The sequence below is a fragment of the Amia ocellicauda genome, chromosome 10 (assembly GCF_036373705.1).
Source record: "Amia ocellicauda isolate fAmiCal2 chromosome 10, fAmiCal2.hap1, whole genome shotgun sequence".
Lineage (NCBI taxonomy): Eukaryota > Metazoa > Chordata > Actinopteri > Amiiformes > Amiidae > Amia > Amia ocellicauda.
The window spans coordinates 24,368,917-24,384,591 of record NC_089859.1 but is presented as its reverse complement, the minus strand read 5'-3'; the positions used below and the strand labels follow the sequence as shown (position 1 = coordinate 24,384,591).

The 15,675-nt window shown below is 38.3% G+C and overlaps 1 protein-coding gene across 3 annotated transcripts; it reads left to right on the top strand.

Moving 5' to 3' along the window:
- Window positions 1-234: 234 nt before the first annotated feature.
- LOC136760325 (secernin-1) lies at window positions 235-15,664 on the top strand. 3 transcript variants are annotated; one of them, XM_066715668.1, is made up of 9 exons: window positions 235-288; window positions 5,009-5,168; window positions 7,871-8,052; window positions 10,070-10,272; window positions 10,924-11,121; window positions 11,342-11,507; window positions 11,882-12,044; window positions 13,632-13,788; window positions 14,338-15,664. In XM_066715668.1, exons 2-8 carry the CDS (start codon window positions 5,010-5,012, stop codon window positions 13,785-13,787), a joined length of 1,227 nt encoding a protein of 408 aa, XP_066571765.1. In that variant the 5' UTR covers window positions 235-288; window position 5,009; the 3' UTR covers window position 13,788; window positions 14,338-15,664. The 3 variants fall into 3 exon arrangements, with proteins under 3 accessions (XP_066571765.1, XP_066571764.1, XP_066571766.1); XM_066715667.1 differs by having other exon boundaries at window positions 13,629-13,788; XM_066715669.1 differs by lacking the exon at window positions 14,338-15,664 and adding an exon at window positions 12,689-12,808 and having other exon boundaries at window positions 13,629-13,716.
- Window positions 15,665-15,675: the final 11 nt, after the last annotated feature.

The window sequence follows — 15,675 nt, the reverse complement described above, 5'->3', positions numbered from 1 at the left end:
GCACATACTTCCAAAAAATCTTGATGGATGGTCATTTGGGTTCAACTTGTGTTGCAGCTGTGAAGTCCAGTAAGGGCAGCACACACTGGTCGCGTACGTGAGCTGCAGATTTCCGCAGATCTGCTCTGCTCCACCAATGGGATCGTCGGAATTCTGCAGATCTGCGGAAATGTGCGCCACGCGAACGCAGCAAGACTGCTCTTCAAGCAGCGGCGATGCGCTGCTGTCATGTGACTCGGTGCCAGCTGCTGCCTAGAGCTGCAGAGACGAGAGCAGAGCTGCTGTCAGGTGAGGCACCCGTTTGTTCTGTCTGATTTGCGAGAAAAAATAAATACTAAGTATTAGTCTTGAAAAGGGACACGATGGAAGCCCCGCAGCAATAATGTGGATTCCCAAAAACGACATTTAATGAAGATGCTGGAATTGCGTGCTAATGATTGTTGAGCTTTTTGAATATGTGCAGGGCTGGGTCTGGCTGTCTGAAGCGTAGAAGGACACTGGTAAGATGCAGCAACCGCTATTGATTTAAAACCAGGATGGAGACCTCTGCAGCGAAATGCATTTGGTTTTGTATTGCAAGAGTTGATATGCGTGTCAGAAATTAGAATGTATTTTGCTATATGTGTGTGTATGTATGTGTGTGCATATATATTAACATATATGATATATGTTATATATATGTATGTATGTATGTATGTGTTGATGCTGATGCACCACCCTTTAACTGCCTCTGAAGTTAGTCTCCTTTATGGTGTTTAGCGGGGTTAAGACTGAATTTAAACGGTTTGGGGGTTGTTTGGGGAGCATAAGTCCTAAGGTTTATGCTCCTTCTGAAAGATGTAAAGAAATAAGTGAACATAGTCATTTTATTTCAGTAAAATAAAGATCTAATCAATCCACAAATGCATCATCTGCTGTATTCATTTTAATTTATTTTAAACCTGTTTCAAATGTAATTTGCAGTAAGTATTAGTGGCAGCTTAATAAGACAAAATGATAGCATTATGTAAGCAAAAAAAGCCAAGGGCTTGCTTTAGCTTAAGCTACATTGTAACAAGACTTTTATGAGTGTCACAAGTTATGTAATTTTGAGGGCTTCTGATAACTGGCCTTCATTAAAGAGGAACAATGGTTCAGCTCAACTCTCTCTCTCTCTCTCTGAGGTAGACAATCATACACACGGCAATGTTACCAAATGAGTTGTGAAAATGTCCTGCGATAAACATAATGAATCCAATGTGTATCTTTCTTCAAAGCAATCAATCTAAATTAAAGTACAGTACAATGTGATCAAAACAAAGCATACATTCTGGGTCTATATTAACAACCAAAGATGTATGTGTGAGTTATAACCCTAACTTCTGACTAAGTAATTAAGTTATTTTATATTTAAAGATAGAGAGTCATTTCTAGGATCTTCTGTGTCTCTGTCACTTGCAGTTCATGCACTTAATTCATGGATGCTATTTCTTTTCGGGAAGCACAAAGCCACAGTCATTCGCTTTGGCATTCATCTTTTCATTACCCACATCTCCAACACATTATCCTACCATGGGCTTCAGAGTTTTGTGTTTCAGCATTGGCTGTTGATAAGCAACTTGCAGATATGTTTCTGTATTCCAGTTTTATGGAATGTTCTATCTATAGTGTCACCTTTAAGTGCTCAGGCTGGCAGGAGCTGATACTGTGCTGTACAGTGTTTTTTTCTCTCTTTCTTCTCATGCATTCAGTGTAGGAGCATCTCCACCCACATCTGCAGCAACAGGCCAGGTCTTTGAGCAGAATTTGAGGCTGTACATTTTGTACAACATAAGGACATACATAAAGTAATATTCAGAAAAAGCTGTTTTGGTTTGGTTTTCTTATAAATTTGAAATGAGTTTCACTAATGAATACAGAACTACTGTAAGCCACAGCATTACATTTTATTTAAATGTTAGCAAAAAATATTGGCAGAAAATGTTCTTTCAGTTTAAACTCTTGAGTTTGAGAAGCTACTCTTCTTCTTATTCAATTGAATACATTAAAAGCTTCTGAAACCACATTTTCATTTTCACACCACAAGTAATATTCTTACCCAGTAACTGCACAGTAGTAAATATTTTTGCCACTATTTCAGAGAGGTAGTTTAAAGGTTATGACATTCCTCTCTAACATGAATCTTAATGCCAAGGAAGCGCTCAAAGAACACCCACATCTTACCAACTGTCCATTCTCATCTTTGAGCTAAAATGACTTTTCTCTGTTCATCTATTGTTAATGTCTGTGTTTAAATAACATATGAATAACATCTCAGAGCTTTCCCTTGATTGTTTTTATGGCACATATGTAGAAAGCTTATTTTTACCGGCCTAAAATAATCAAATATAGTTTATTTCTTCACATAGTAATAATGGATGGAAAGGCAGATCAATAATATATTATTATCTGCTTTTGGCTCACATGGAATCAAATGAAAATTTAAAAATATGAACTAAAATATTTGCTTAAATATTTGTTTTGTGTAATTTGAAACAAATGTGACCCTTTTTTATTTTTTCTAATTCCATTATTCACTGTAACTTGGAAAGTGATAATTTAGCATGTGGTGCTGACCCAGAAAAATCTCATGTTTGATATTTTTGACTGGCTGTAGATCACTTGAGATATCTGGAACCACTCAGTAGTAACGCTGGCTACAATAAACAAAATATAGAATGAAACAGTAACAAATAAAATATGAAATGCAAGCTAGAATACCTTTAACAAATATTTGTGTGATGTATTCATATCAAGAGTGGTCTCCAATTTGCAACAATTTTAGTAAAATTATAAAGAATACAAGTGGATGTAATTTCATTGCACATAGCATTTCACAAAAATATCGATACTAAATAAAACAAAGAACATCAAAATGAAAAAGCATTCCTGGAGTTTAGATAAAGTTATGAGAGTTTTTACATTTCTGTTTATTTTACATTACTGTGCAAAATATTATCCTGCAGCATAAACACGTCAAGTGCATCCTGGGAGAATAATAAGCCCTAACCATAACAAGTATAAGAATTTTGAGCTACACACATCCTTAATTTTAAATTAAATTTTAAATTAGTAGCGCCCTACAGCAGTACTAAAAATGAGTATCATAAATTAATTCAGTATTCTGTTGTTAATAAGCAATGAAGTTAACTCCTCTTATGTTGGCAGCATGAATGGTAACTTTTTGATGATGCTTAATTAAAAAAAAATCTCAAATTTTACTGCTTAACATATAAAGAAGTTATCGGTTTAGCCGAGCATGGCTGATATAGCAATTACTCAAATGGTATTTTTTAGCAGCGCACACAAATAACCCTCACTTAAATTCAAGCATTCTGAAATTAATGTCAAGAACGTCTTCTTCTGTTCCATTTTAAATACATTATTGGAGAACAGATGAGAAAGCTGGCAGTCTGATTATTGTACAATACATTATCGTGGACCAGATATGAGTCGGCACTTTAACACTGTTTGAAAAAGTATTACCAATATCGCTCCTGCCATAATAAATTCATTAGGAGCTACAACTTTCTCCAAGTCTCCCACACATTCACTGTGTATTAATCCCCTACTGTGTTGATGGACTGCACTAGTCAATTATCCTGACTTAGAAACAGAAATGGCAAATAGATGTGTAAGACAGGAACAGGATTACATATTGGAGTAATCGGGAGGTATAAAGTATTAGCATTAATTTTGCTTTCTGAAGTATTGAAGTTATATCAGCTGTGTAAGTGGCTTTTCCTCCTGTGCTCCACCACCTCAGGTCCCGTCAGATTCAGTCTTGTAGGTTGACCACTTCCCTAAATGTTTCCAGTAGCAAGGGTTCTAGAGACATACCTCATTGTTAAAGAGCTTTACATGTATGTGGATTCATAGAACCTACATTTATTAAATTAATTGAAAATCAACAACAGAATTGACCAAGTGGTTTATTTGATATTTAGAAGACTGACCAAAGATCCCTCTGAATAATACATGAGGAATGGGATGGGACTAACAGCACTGATTAGCTCAATTGTACTAGAAGGTAGCCTATGCTTATTGTGTATTGTATTTTCCACTGATTGCTTTGAAAATGTGTCTTGTGAATCTGGTAAGTCGCCATGGGTAAGGGTGTCTACTAAGAAAGAGAAAGAGAAAGAAAGAAAGAAAGAGCAAATTAAGATATTGAGGTAGTGTGAATTCTGCAGACAGGAGAGTGAGGAACAGGGACCCGAATAAAGCAGCTTGAATGATATGTTTTTAAAATTATATAACCTAATCACCTTCATATTGCTGACGTACTCAATAACGTCCAAAGTGTCATATCTTTAGCAGTGCCTTTTGCATAATTTGTCCAGTCATGCGGTATAAAAAATAAATCCAAATTGTAACGGCTGTAAAGATGTAAATTGCTCGTTCCCCTGGAGGGAATGAAAGCTTTGGAATTACAGCAGCTTAAAGTTCCATTTGGTTGGGCATTAGGACGTCCATCTTGGTAAAATGACAAGTACTGCCTTTCCTTCAGACAAAAATCTAAACAGCAACGTGGGGTCTTTAAAATTCAGAATGATGAGGCATTATTCAGACAAACTACTCTTTAATCTGGAGACAAATGTGTCCCAGTTTCAGGGTGACTCACCTCAGTAACCAACTTGGGGCTGACTTGAGCTGCAGCTAGTAGGGAGGTTGAGATAAGGTCTTCTTTTAAAGACGTTTCCACTGATAAAACTACAAACCACTTTTTAATCACAGTTCTAGGATTATTTTTATTTTGTGAGCAAGATTTTGAAGAATTTAAGACATTTGGACATAGCCACCAAGCCAAATGTGTCACTTAATACTCTTCACAATTGCCAGGAAAGCAGGGAGTGTGCCTAGTTTCCATTTATGAGAAAACTGAACTGTATATATATATACACAGAGTCTTCAATTCTTCAATTGTGTCAATATGCTGTAACAATGCCTTGTCGCCCAAAGTAAAATTGACTTGTTTTCTTGTCTGTAGGATGGCCGAGGCTCCTCCCAGTTTCAGCTTTGTAGCTTTTCCCCCGGCCACTGAGGCAGGCCGTGTGGTCTTCGGGAAGAACTCCATTAGGCCCAAAGATGAGGTTCAGGAGGTCATGTACTTCCCTGCAGCCACTCATGAACCCGGCGAGAAAGTCCAGGTAAGAAGTGGCAGTTTAGGGTGCAGAAATACATTGACCACTTCCATCCATCCATCCATTTTCGAAACTGCTTATCCTGGTGAGTGACCACTTATTTTCTTTAACATATTGTAAAAACAAATAAGAATACATGTGTTCATTATTTTATAGTCATACAACAGTGTGTAGGCTTTTCAAATATTTCACCAGTAAGTAAATTGTGTAGGTGCTGTTTACTTTGCAAATTAAAAGTGTGTGTTTCAGCTTTTCCTGTTTCTATCCCTGCTAACTTGTTGTCTTGCTGGTGGTTCCTGATGAATTAAAGTCTTGGCGCACTCTTAAGTTATAAAATGTCAAGTCATGCTATCAAGCAAGCTTTGTATTTTAAACATTATGCACCATTTTTCACTGAGTTAAAGAGCTGAAATACAAAAGAACTAGTGGGTTTTGATGGTGCTGAAAAAAATCGCATCCTGCAGATTTGGGAAAGTGATAGTAGTGACAGTTTTTTATTAAATTGGATAAAAATAAGTCAAATGTATTTGGGCAGATTGCTTGAAAAAAAAAAATCCTTGTGCAGTCCAATCTTTACGTGCTTTATTTGAATGCCAAAAATGCATGATTGTTCAGTGAAAATGAAGGAAAGCAGACCACGCATTGACTTTCTAATAATAGTTCGAGTGACTCACCCAAGACACTGTTTTTTTTTTTTCATCTTCATGCTGAAAGTTGTACCTCCTTACTGTCACTTAGAAAATGTTTTTAATTACAGATTTTCATGTGGCAGCATTTGATCCTAACAAGATTAATTTTGTTGTACGTGCATGCCTGATCGTCTGATCATTCTCAGTATCTGGCATGTTAAGGTACTGTAGTGTGATCTCTTGCCATTACAGAGATTATTTCAAAGGGGCTTTGATTTTTTCCACAGTATCTTTACAGCTTTTCAGCATGCATAATGTAGCTACATGTGGTATTCATTTTACAATATATATATTTTTATTTCACTCAGAATCATTTTCATCCCTTTGTTCAAATATGTTTAGAAGCCATTGATTTTCTTGACCGTGGTTGGTCTAACTTAATTCCCATCTCCCTGCTAACCTGGCTGGCTAATCCTGTATTAAAGGTGAAACTTCAGCCTTATGTGGATTTTTAATATAAATTTCAAGTATAATTGTATAAAGGCCTTTGTGAGTATTTGCTCTAAACCACAATTCATCTCTGTTCTGGGTTTATTGCCAATGGAATGAAGAATTAAATTCATAGTACTGTGTATACGTAATAACCGAACTCTAATAACATGTGTATTGTCAAAAGTAAGGGTGTTAATGACTGAAAACAGAGTGGAAACTAATTAAACATTCACGGATTTAGTTAAAATCCTGTGTGATTCTTATTTAGGATCCACTGTTTTATAAATATATGGTTTCTGTTTTAAAACATACATTTTAGTATACTTATAGTATACTTATAACAGTGTAGTTTGTTTTATAATGCTTCTAAATATTTGTAAAAGGTACTTGAATGCAGACATTCCTGAGTTATTCATTCTGTAAAGCATGCATTTTAATGTGTGATCAATAGTATGTGTAGCATTTTACTGACCCAGCAAAGAAACTGTAACACCATTTACCAAAAATATTGGAACAAAAAAGCATAAAAAACTGCTTTTCACAATGCCTTTAATAGGCTATCGGTCTACACTTGCCCTTAATGCTGCAGTCCTTGTGATAGAGAACTGGAGGAACACTGTGCCATTCCTCCAACAACACGGTCTGTAATGCAGAGAGAGAAGCCCGTCTTTGCAGTCTCGTGTTGATTTAACGTTTCTGTTCATGCTAGAGTTGTTCTGTTCGATTGAGGTCAGGACCTTTGGCAGGCAGAACCCACGTTCGCACTGTTATTGTCCGCGGCCCATTGCCCCAAGCCGTAGGAAATGGTGCTTTGACATATTGGTAGATGTACGGGCCTCACCGTAAACTTCCATCAATGCTGTCACTACGCTGTTGTCTGAAATATCCCAATATACTGGCAGTCATGGTGCCCTTCACAGAAATCAACCTCTGGTACAGGTTCGTCCTATTACTTATTGTAATGGTAATGTAGTGTAGACTGTCTGAGAATGAGGATGCTCGTGAGTTTCAAAGATGAAGATTGAATGTGTTTAACTGCTGAGGATGACAACAGCTGTGTTATTAATATTCTTACAGGTGGAGTATTCAGGTCCTTGGACATGTAGGCTCCTCTTTGTTTTTGACAGATTTTAAGCTTTTGTCTTCGAAGCTTTTAAGCTTGTATCTCCTGTTCTAATATGCTGGAGCTGTTTTTGTGTGAAGGTCTTGTACTACGCTGGGATAAAAACTCGAGCTCAATCACACTCGGCTGCAATTTTAATCAGAATTCTCTTGGTTACTGTGTTACTCTCTGTATGATCTTTCCCAAAGGAGAGGCGATGACTGACAGCCCTCATTTGGTTGAAGATGTTACAGCTTGGGTTAGCAATCAGTGCTTACACAGATCCACATATGCTTTTTTAATCTATCAGAGAGTAACAGAATCTAGTGTGCCCTAGGAAACTTGAGAAAAATAAATGAGTACAAGGCTCAATACGATTGCAGACAATGCCTAATGATGTAACATGAACCGGACGATCGAATGGGAGCTGATGAGCAGAGCGGCATGCTAAGGAGTAACATTTGTGTGTCCTTTCCTTCTGTCAGTGTACCTACATTGCAATCGATCAGAGTGAGAAGACTAGCTCTGTGGTCTTGAGCAAGCCGGCGTGGCTGTGGGGAGCAGAGATGGGAGCCAATGAGCATGGAGTGTGTATCGCCAACGGGCCCCTAGTGGCCCGAGAGCCTGCTGCTCATACAGAGGCCCTGCTGGGCATGGATCTGGTCAGGTAGGTCACTGCTCCCATGCTGCATATCAGCACAGAGCGACAGACATGTGCTTATCTCTTAGTTCTGCACAGGAGGTATTTTCTTTGTTGAGGTTTGTTAATAGAGAAGAGTGTTCTCTGAATACACAACAGTTCAATTTCTTTCATTGAATTCAACAGGCTGGCACTTGTTGGACTCAAATTGAACAACACTTTGAACGGAAGGTTTCAAACAAAAGCACTTTGGTCAGTTTGGGACTTTTTTTTTATGATTTCTTCTTTGCCGTATTTAATAGATTTTCTCAGCAAAAACTGCCTACTATTCAGAGTGCTCAGAGTCTCGCATTGGGAAATAAGTGGCAGTCTGTTGTTTCCTGAAAAAGGAAGAAAAGATATCTCCCAGTGGAAGAATCACGATCAGATATGGTATGGGTCTACCCAAGTTCTTTCTGAACCAAATGCCTGTGTGTTTTGCACTTGTTAGCCAGATTGAGAGGGATTAGGATGTGTTCAGTAAAAAAAATACATTGGCATCTCATATGAACATCGCACATATGTCTTTATTCTAGTTTGTTCATAGACAAAGCTGGGAAAGAGGCTGTATTGCCACTGTAAGAGTTTACCATAGACCTTATGATGACATTTAGGGAGCCCACATATTTCATTTTTGAGGCAGAGGCCTGCATCAACAGACGTCAAACCACGGTCAATGGGGTAGAACATTTCTTTATGATAATGTGTCTCTGGAAGAAAATCTATAGCTACGTATCGGATCAGAGTTAAGCAGCCATGCCATGCCTTACATGTAGAGAAAAGGTCACAGCTACTGGCTTTATCTCAGTCCGAGGGAAGGCCCCCGGGGAGTGTCATGTTATTCTTCACACGTATCAGCCATTTTAAAAGACCCTTGTGTGCTAGAAGAGGCTATCAAGTCACTCCTGAGAATAAGCCCGAATGAGATTACCTGCTCTTGTGTTTGATGATAATGTGGTTGTGTACTCTTTAAGTGAAATGCAAGTCTACAAGCCGGTGCCCTGGTTTATAGGAGCTACGATTCTGACTCAATTTATTACGGTATTGATCCTCTGGTTGTCTTTCGTGATTTCAGCTGCACAAGAGTGGGAGGACCAACGAATGGGGCAATAGCTAAAGGTTTTACTGCAGAAAAACATCAAATGTGCACATTTAAGAGCTTTATTCTTTCTAAAAGCAACTGCTTGTAATTTTAAAGAAGGAATCAGTCATTTATAGATACATTCTCGAGACTTGACTTGCTTTTTCATCCAGAAAAGATACAAAAAATAGATTTTCTGTTATTTTGTACCTTTTGTTAAATAAAAGAAGGCAGTTTATAACTTCAAAAAATCATTTGATAGCATTTATTAATCTTTTACTAGAAAAAACATAACAAAAAATATAACTTTAATTTGCATTTTGATTTATAAATGAAGATTTACCATTCAAGACTTTCCTGTCTGCAAAGGAAAATAATTAGAAAATACACTTCCTCTTCATCTGCACTTTCTTGCTGTGGCAATTTGTATGATTCTAGATTTATTTTCTACAATCTAATGTTTATGCATACTTGAGCTGGAGAAAATTAAAATGCTAGGCTGGTCATAAATACAGTTTCCAGTGAGAAATGACAAATAAAATATTTAATAAACGTACGTACATTTTAAGCAATTAAGAATTCTAGGAGTTGAACATCTAGAGTTCCAAATCTATTTTCTTCAAAATCATCAGAAGAGCAGAATCTGTGTTCAAAAAAGTGATTTTTTTTTAAATCTAGGGTGGGATGTTGTCTGGAAAGTTTTAACGTATGACATCATGGTTTTAAGGACTGACTCCGCAGCGATCTGAAACTCTGTTATAGGGACATCATATTTCTCAAATGATTTACATTTTGTAACTTATTTTCTGATTCCTGATTTTGTATTTCGCACACAAGAGTGTACAATCGGTGTTGGACGGAGCTGTATAGAACGACTGTGTGTCACAAGCCGAAAACAAACTTGGTTTCTCCTTTGCTTTGTAGACTTGGATTGGAAAGAGGATCCACAGCCAAAGAGGTCTTGGACTGCATGACTTCTCTCCTGGAGGAGCACGGTCAAGGAGGAAACTACTACGAAGATGGCAGCCTGTGCCTTTCCTTCCATAGTGCTTTTCTGATTGTAGACAGAGTGGAGGCCTGGGTGCTGGAGACTGTGGGAAAATACTGGGCTGCTGAAAAAGTCACAGGTACGTAGGCCGGACATGACAACCCTGCAGAGTCAGCAGGCCTTATCGTTGGCTCTCTTCCATCTCGACTCCCATCTCTCTCTCTAGGAGTCATTCCAAGCTGTGGAAATCAATGACATGTAGGTCAGAAGATGCTGGCTTTATACCTTTTCTTTTTGTAAGAAACTGCAGATTGTGCTTTTAGGCTGGGGCAGCTAATGGCAATTAACAGTAATGCATTACACTCAAGGAAAATTAAAGAAGGGCAGCTTGGTCAAGTGCTGTAAAAACCAAAACACATTACAGCAACTCTGCAATGTATGTATTGAGTTATACGAGGAAATGCTCAGTATAAAACAGAAAACTTTATACCGTGTCAGTCATTAACTAAAGGATAGGTAACAAAGTAAGCATACTTCCCCTTCACAGTGAAAAATGTGCAAATACGCTTTCATTAGCATAGCCTTATGTACGTTTTTGGACATTTAAAAGAGTTTTTAGGAGTTCTGAATACAGAGTTCTGTAAGTCATTATAATACTGAAAGAGAAGCATCTTTGTCCAAATAAGTGATTTCTCATTAGCATAATATGTGATTCAGATTACTGCTAACTGACCATCCGTAGTGTCTAATTCTGAAATGTGTACCTCGTAATCAAGCTCTCGATTTGCAGAAGGAATCAGGGGTCTCTGCCACCGCTTATCCATATGTACGAAGATTGACGCAGAGCACCCGGAGCTCAGGAGTTACGCCCAGGCCCAGGGCTGGTGGAGCGAAGGGCAGGAGTTCAACTTCTCTGAGGTCTTCTCATCTCCCGAGGAAGAGGACGTGGGGCCCTGTGCCGGGAGGAAATTCCTTGAAAAGCATGAGGGTATGGCACCGGATTTCAAATTCTCATACAGTGAGCTAGGCCTGTTTGTTTCTTTGTTTATTTAATAATGTTTCACTTGAGTAATGGCACCTTTGAATATTATCCCCCAGTTGGCATCTTTCCAGCTCTCTCTGAATCAGTTCAGATAGTGAGTGCCGTGTAACATTACCCCTTTGACATGCGTATTGAGGACCACTGAGGTCGATGCTCCTTTTTTCAGGAAGTATAACGGTCCAGACGATGATCGATAACCTGCGAGGCATGAACGGGACAGTGTGTGCCGACTCGGACACACTACTCCCCACGGGCAGCATGGTGTCAGTCCTGCCTCAGAGCAGTGCCTTCTCCGGCATTCACTTCTTCACTGCCACTCCGGACCCAGTGAGGTGAGACAGCCCTCAACCTTGACCTGACAGCAAGGCACACCGATAGACAGGGCAGTACGCTAGTGCGCACATCCCTTGTCAAGGCTGAGAAAAGAGGTTGCTGTTTCTGCACACATCATTTTTTAGTCTCTTCTGGAATGCTTAAAAAAAAAGAATGAATCTGCATTTGGGAGCACCTGACTGGCAGGATTCCCCTGATTGGCTGTGAGTCAGGTGCTCCCAACTGCTGATTCATCCTCCCAGGACTTCTGAGAGATGGTTGGCCATTTTGTGCACCTCCTGGCACCATGCCACAATACTTGTTCTCCATCACCTCAATAACATCTTTCAGTTCCTCCAATTCTTAACCAGTCTCTGCCTGTGTCTTTTTTAAGGTCCATATTCAAGCCTTTCATCTTTGTTGCTGATGTGAAGCCAGTGCCTAAAGCACAGTCCCCCTGCTTTGAAAAGCAGCCTGGTTCGAAAACCAAAGTTGACTGGAGACATGAGCTGTACAAAGCCCATGAGTGGGCTCTGACAGTCATTGATAGTGCGGAGGTAAGGATACGTGTTCTTGATTATCCACATTAGGAAGAAAGACATGAAGTCTGCTTCATTTTTCTTTCCAGTGCCTTCTCAGTTTTTACATTTTGTTGTGCTTATTAGGAGGTTTGAAGAAAGCATTTACAAAATATGCATAACAAAACATTTTTTTTGTAGTTTCTCAACAATGTATATTAATATTGGTCTTCAGGAACCTTGTGAAAGAAAGAAGACATGAAGAAGACCATATTTAAGCAATGGAATATGCATTCTAATCATTGGTTATTAAAAGCAAATATTATATGAAAATGTCATGTGGAAATCAGGGACTATTCTTGATTTATGCAAATACAAATGGTAGAAACTGCAATTTCAGGATGGGCACAGTGGTGGCGCTGTTTCTCACCTACTTAAAGCAGATTGCAGTGTATTGCAGTAGTTATTGCCCTTGATTTTGAGCTTTGAAAGTAAATCATCGCAGATTAATGTGACCATAATTTATACTGTTGGAATTGATGTACCATGCAGGTGTTTCCTTCAACAAAAGTGTTCTCTTGCATTTTAATCTTCAAATGGTTCAATTTATGGTTTGTCCAGCCATAGCCTGCGTAATGTGTTTTATTCATCTCCCTGTGGATGGGCTGACCTCTCCCCGGTAGCAATCCCCACCCCCACTCCAGAATTCGGCAGGACCCTCCCCACTTCACAAATCAGACTCTCCCCCCACTCAAGGCTTTCTTTTGGAAATCTCCCAGGTGCTCTTCATGCATGGTTGACAGGTATGCAACCCTGTGTGGAAACCTATGTGATTGATGAATGTGCCTAGTCCCTAGTAGATCAAACTGTACATTACAAATTAAAATCTACAGTCATAGCTCCTTTAGTAATTCCTCTTATTCCACGAAGGATATAAAGGGAATCAGATTTTTAAAAAGGATACTTTCACTTTATGGCAGCCCAGCACACCATAAATACAGAGAAGCCAATTTACAAGGAAAGCGTAATAGAGTTTCTTTGATATATGTCATCCTTTGCTCACTAGAATCACCATAAATGCACCATTAGGATGCTGCCCATAGTGACTTTGCTCAGTAGACTGATGCGGTGCACCTGAAAGAAATTCTGTTTCAGTTTGACCAGATTCATACAGAGAAACCAGTGTATTCAGATAATGCAGCAAATTGTAGTAATTTATTTGGCCCATTAATTACAGTGAAGTAAAATCAACTCAGTCATCTGGTAGACAAATACTTTGATATATAAATTGAGATACTGAAGAATCTAAAATGCTGAATTCATATAAATGTTTTTTTTTTCACCTTCCAGTTATTTATGTATTCTGACATAAAATCGTTTTTTGCAGAACTGCCACAATGATTTTGAGATTTAAAAACTATGTAAGTGGTTTCTGCAATATTTACAATATTTATGTACATTACCTTCTCCGACAACGCTTGATACTGACTGAAACAAATGAATAGTATATAACTTAATGTTCTGTTTACATTGGTACAGTTCTTGGAAGGACATTTACACAGATTTACACAAATACATGATGCCACTGGTAGTGAGGATAATGTTGCTGTTTTTTTTTGGAAGGAGGAGGGACAGAAGCTGCAAGAGACCATGCTGGATCTGGAGAAGCAAGGCCTGGATGCTATGGAAGACATCTTGAGCAGCTCCGACGCCCTCGATGCCAGCGAAGTAGAAGACCTCTTCTACGACTGCGTTGACACTGAAATCAAATTCTACAAGTGAGGTAGGCTGTTACAAGAACAACAACCTCCCTCCTGTCAGTCATATATCAACTGCACCACGTGGCATATCACTAAATCAAAATAAGTTTCTTACAAAACCAGTTTATATTTTGCACAGTTTCTTTGACAATGACTGTAAATAATGCTCTACAGAAGACATGATACACTTTTGTTTACTATTGGAAGCATGCAAAAGCAAGGGGTGAGGGCAGTGCAGTCCATGAGATCAGTGTGATTGGTCACTGTGCCAAGAGTGTATGTCAACACTGGAGTGTACTGGGTAAGCCATTATAGGGCCATTTTGTAAAAGGTGTCAGCTCGAGTTTTAATAAATCAACACATTTATAAAGACGTTCCTCCTTCATGTAACAGATTCACTTCTGCTAAAGGTTCCTGAATGTAATCCTTTTACTGCAGGGGTTATTACACTGTAATTTTAGTCACAATGTATTGTGGTAACATAAGTAATACAAAATATAGTTGTAGATGTAAATGTCCTATCAACAGTTTCACAATGATAGTAAATGACACTTTCAATGTTTAATTTTCAGCTACAGCTGACAGACACCATTAGCCTTTAACAGTATGTGCGTTCTTTGAGCCTTGTGGGGTGATCTTGTGATTGCTGGAGTCTGAGACACGATGAAGCCAGTCTCACTGGACTGATGTTTCCTTGTTTCCTTTACCAACACAGCCATTCGCTGCAACGATTGCTTATGCATCAAAGTGTGCATTGTTCTGTGTAGATGAAGAAACTTACCAGTCGGTAAGTGTCAGCATGCAGGTTGTTTCTAATATGTTTGAGATTGCAACACAAATACAATTAGAGCCCAACCAAATGACACCACCAGTGATCAGTCTGACTTTAATTTTATCATCCTCACTACAGATACAGACATTATACATACACATATCATTATTTGTTGAAAGTTAATGCATTGAAACAAAACACTGAACATATCAACATGACTAATTTATTAATTAAATTAAAACAAGAAAGTTGTAAATGTGTTAGATTTGGCAGTACACAGATTTTGTCAATCTACAGGATAAAGTAAAAGCTGTGCATGTCTTTTTCAGACACTGCATCATAATTTGTGTTTAAAAAAATAAGCAGAAGTGAGAATCACAGTTTTAATTAAAGCTTGATTATAAAATCACAAATTAACAATTCTTTTTTGGTTATGTTGCTGTGTCGTGGTGCCAAATATGTGCCCAATTATTGTTGTGTTCAGATTGTTTCAATATGGCTGTTTATAACTAATGGACACTGGCACAAGACAAGCATCTAATCTGTGCTGAGAACAAAAACATTACTAACACTGATAATTCGGTTTCTTAGAAATATTAAGGCAGTGATTCAATTAGAAAAACAGGTATCTGCAACCATGTTTCTAATTACTGTAAATAGAGCAACAGTTATTGTGCAGCTTTGTTCCCTCAGATGATAAAGACATCTTTTTTGATTATTACTAGTAATGGCATTTTTCACCAGTGTAATTCCTCATTACTTGTTTAGCAGTATGTTGCTTTCCAGAGTGTCCCAGGGGACCATAAATAATGCGTGTTCAAGTGAATTAGTTTAAACAAAGCTGATGTGATGAGAAATATGTGTTCTGAAACGTCTGTGCCAGAAGAAAAATGCGCACTTTTGATAGATATTACCTCTTTCATTGCACATTGCACTAGGTCATTATTGTCTGCTTTCTCTTGGATGTGTGTCTGAGTCTGTTACGATGATGCTGGTAAACTAGGGCTTTCATAGACTTGCTGTAGAACTCCATCAATCTGATCTGTGTGCAAACCTACTGTGTGTTTTTGTCTGTACTCTTGAAAGATGTCAAAATGTTTAATGAAAATAAAGAATTGAAAGCCTTAGAGTGTAATCT

Bases quoted from the DNA above. Each gene is read 5' to 3' on its own strand.
- LOC136760325 (XM_066715667.1), top strand. From the start codon at position 5,010: ATGGCCGAGGCTCCTCCCAGTTTCAGCTTTGTAGCTTTTCCCCCGGCC. The intron at 5,169-7,870 runs GTAAGAAGTGGC...TCCTTCTGTCAG, and splicing joins AACCCGGCGAGAAAGTCCAG to TGTACCTACATTGCAATCGA. The intron at 11,508-11,881 runs GTGAGACAGCCC...GTCTTTTTTAAG, and splicing joins GCCACTCCGGACCCAGTGAG to GTCCATATTCAAGCCTTTCA.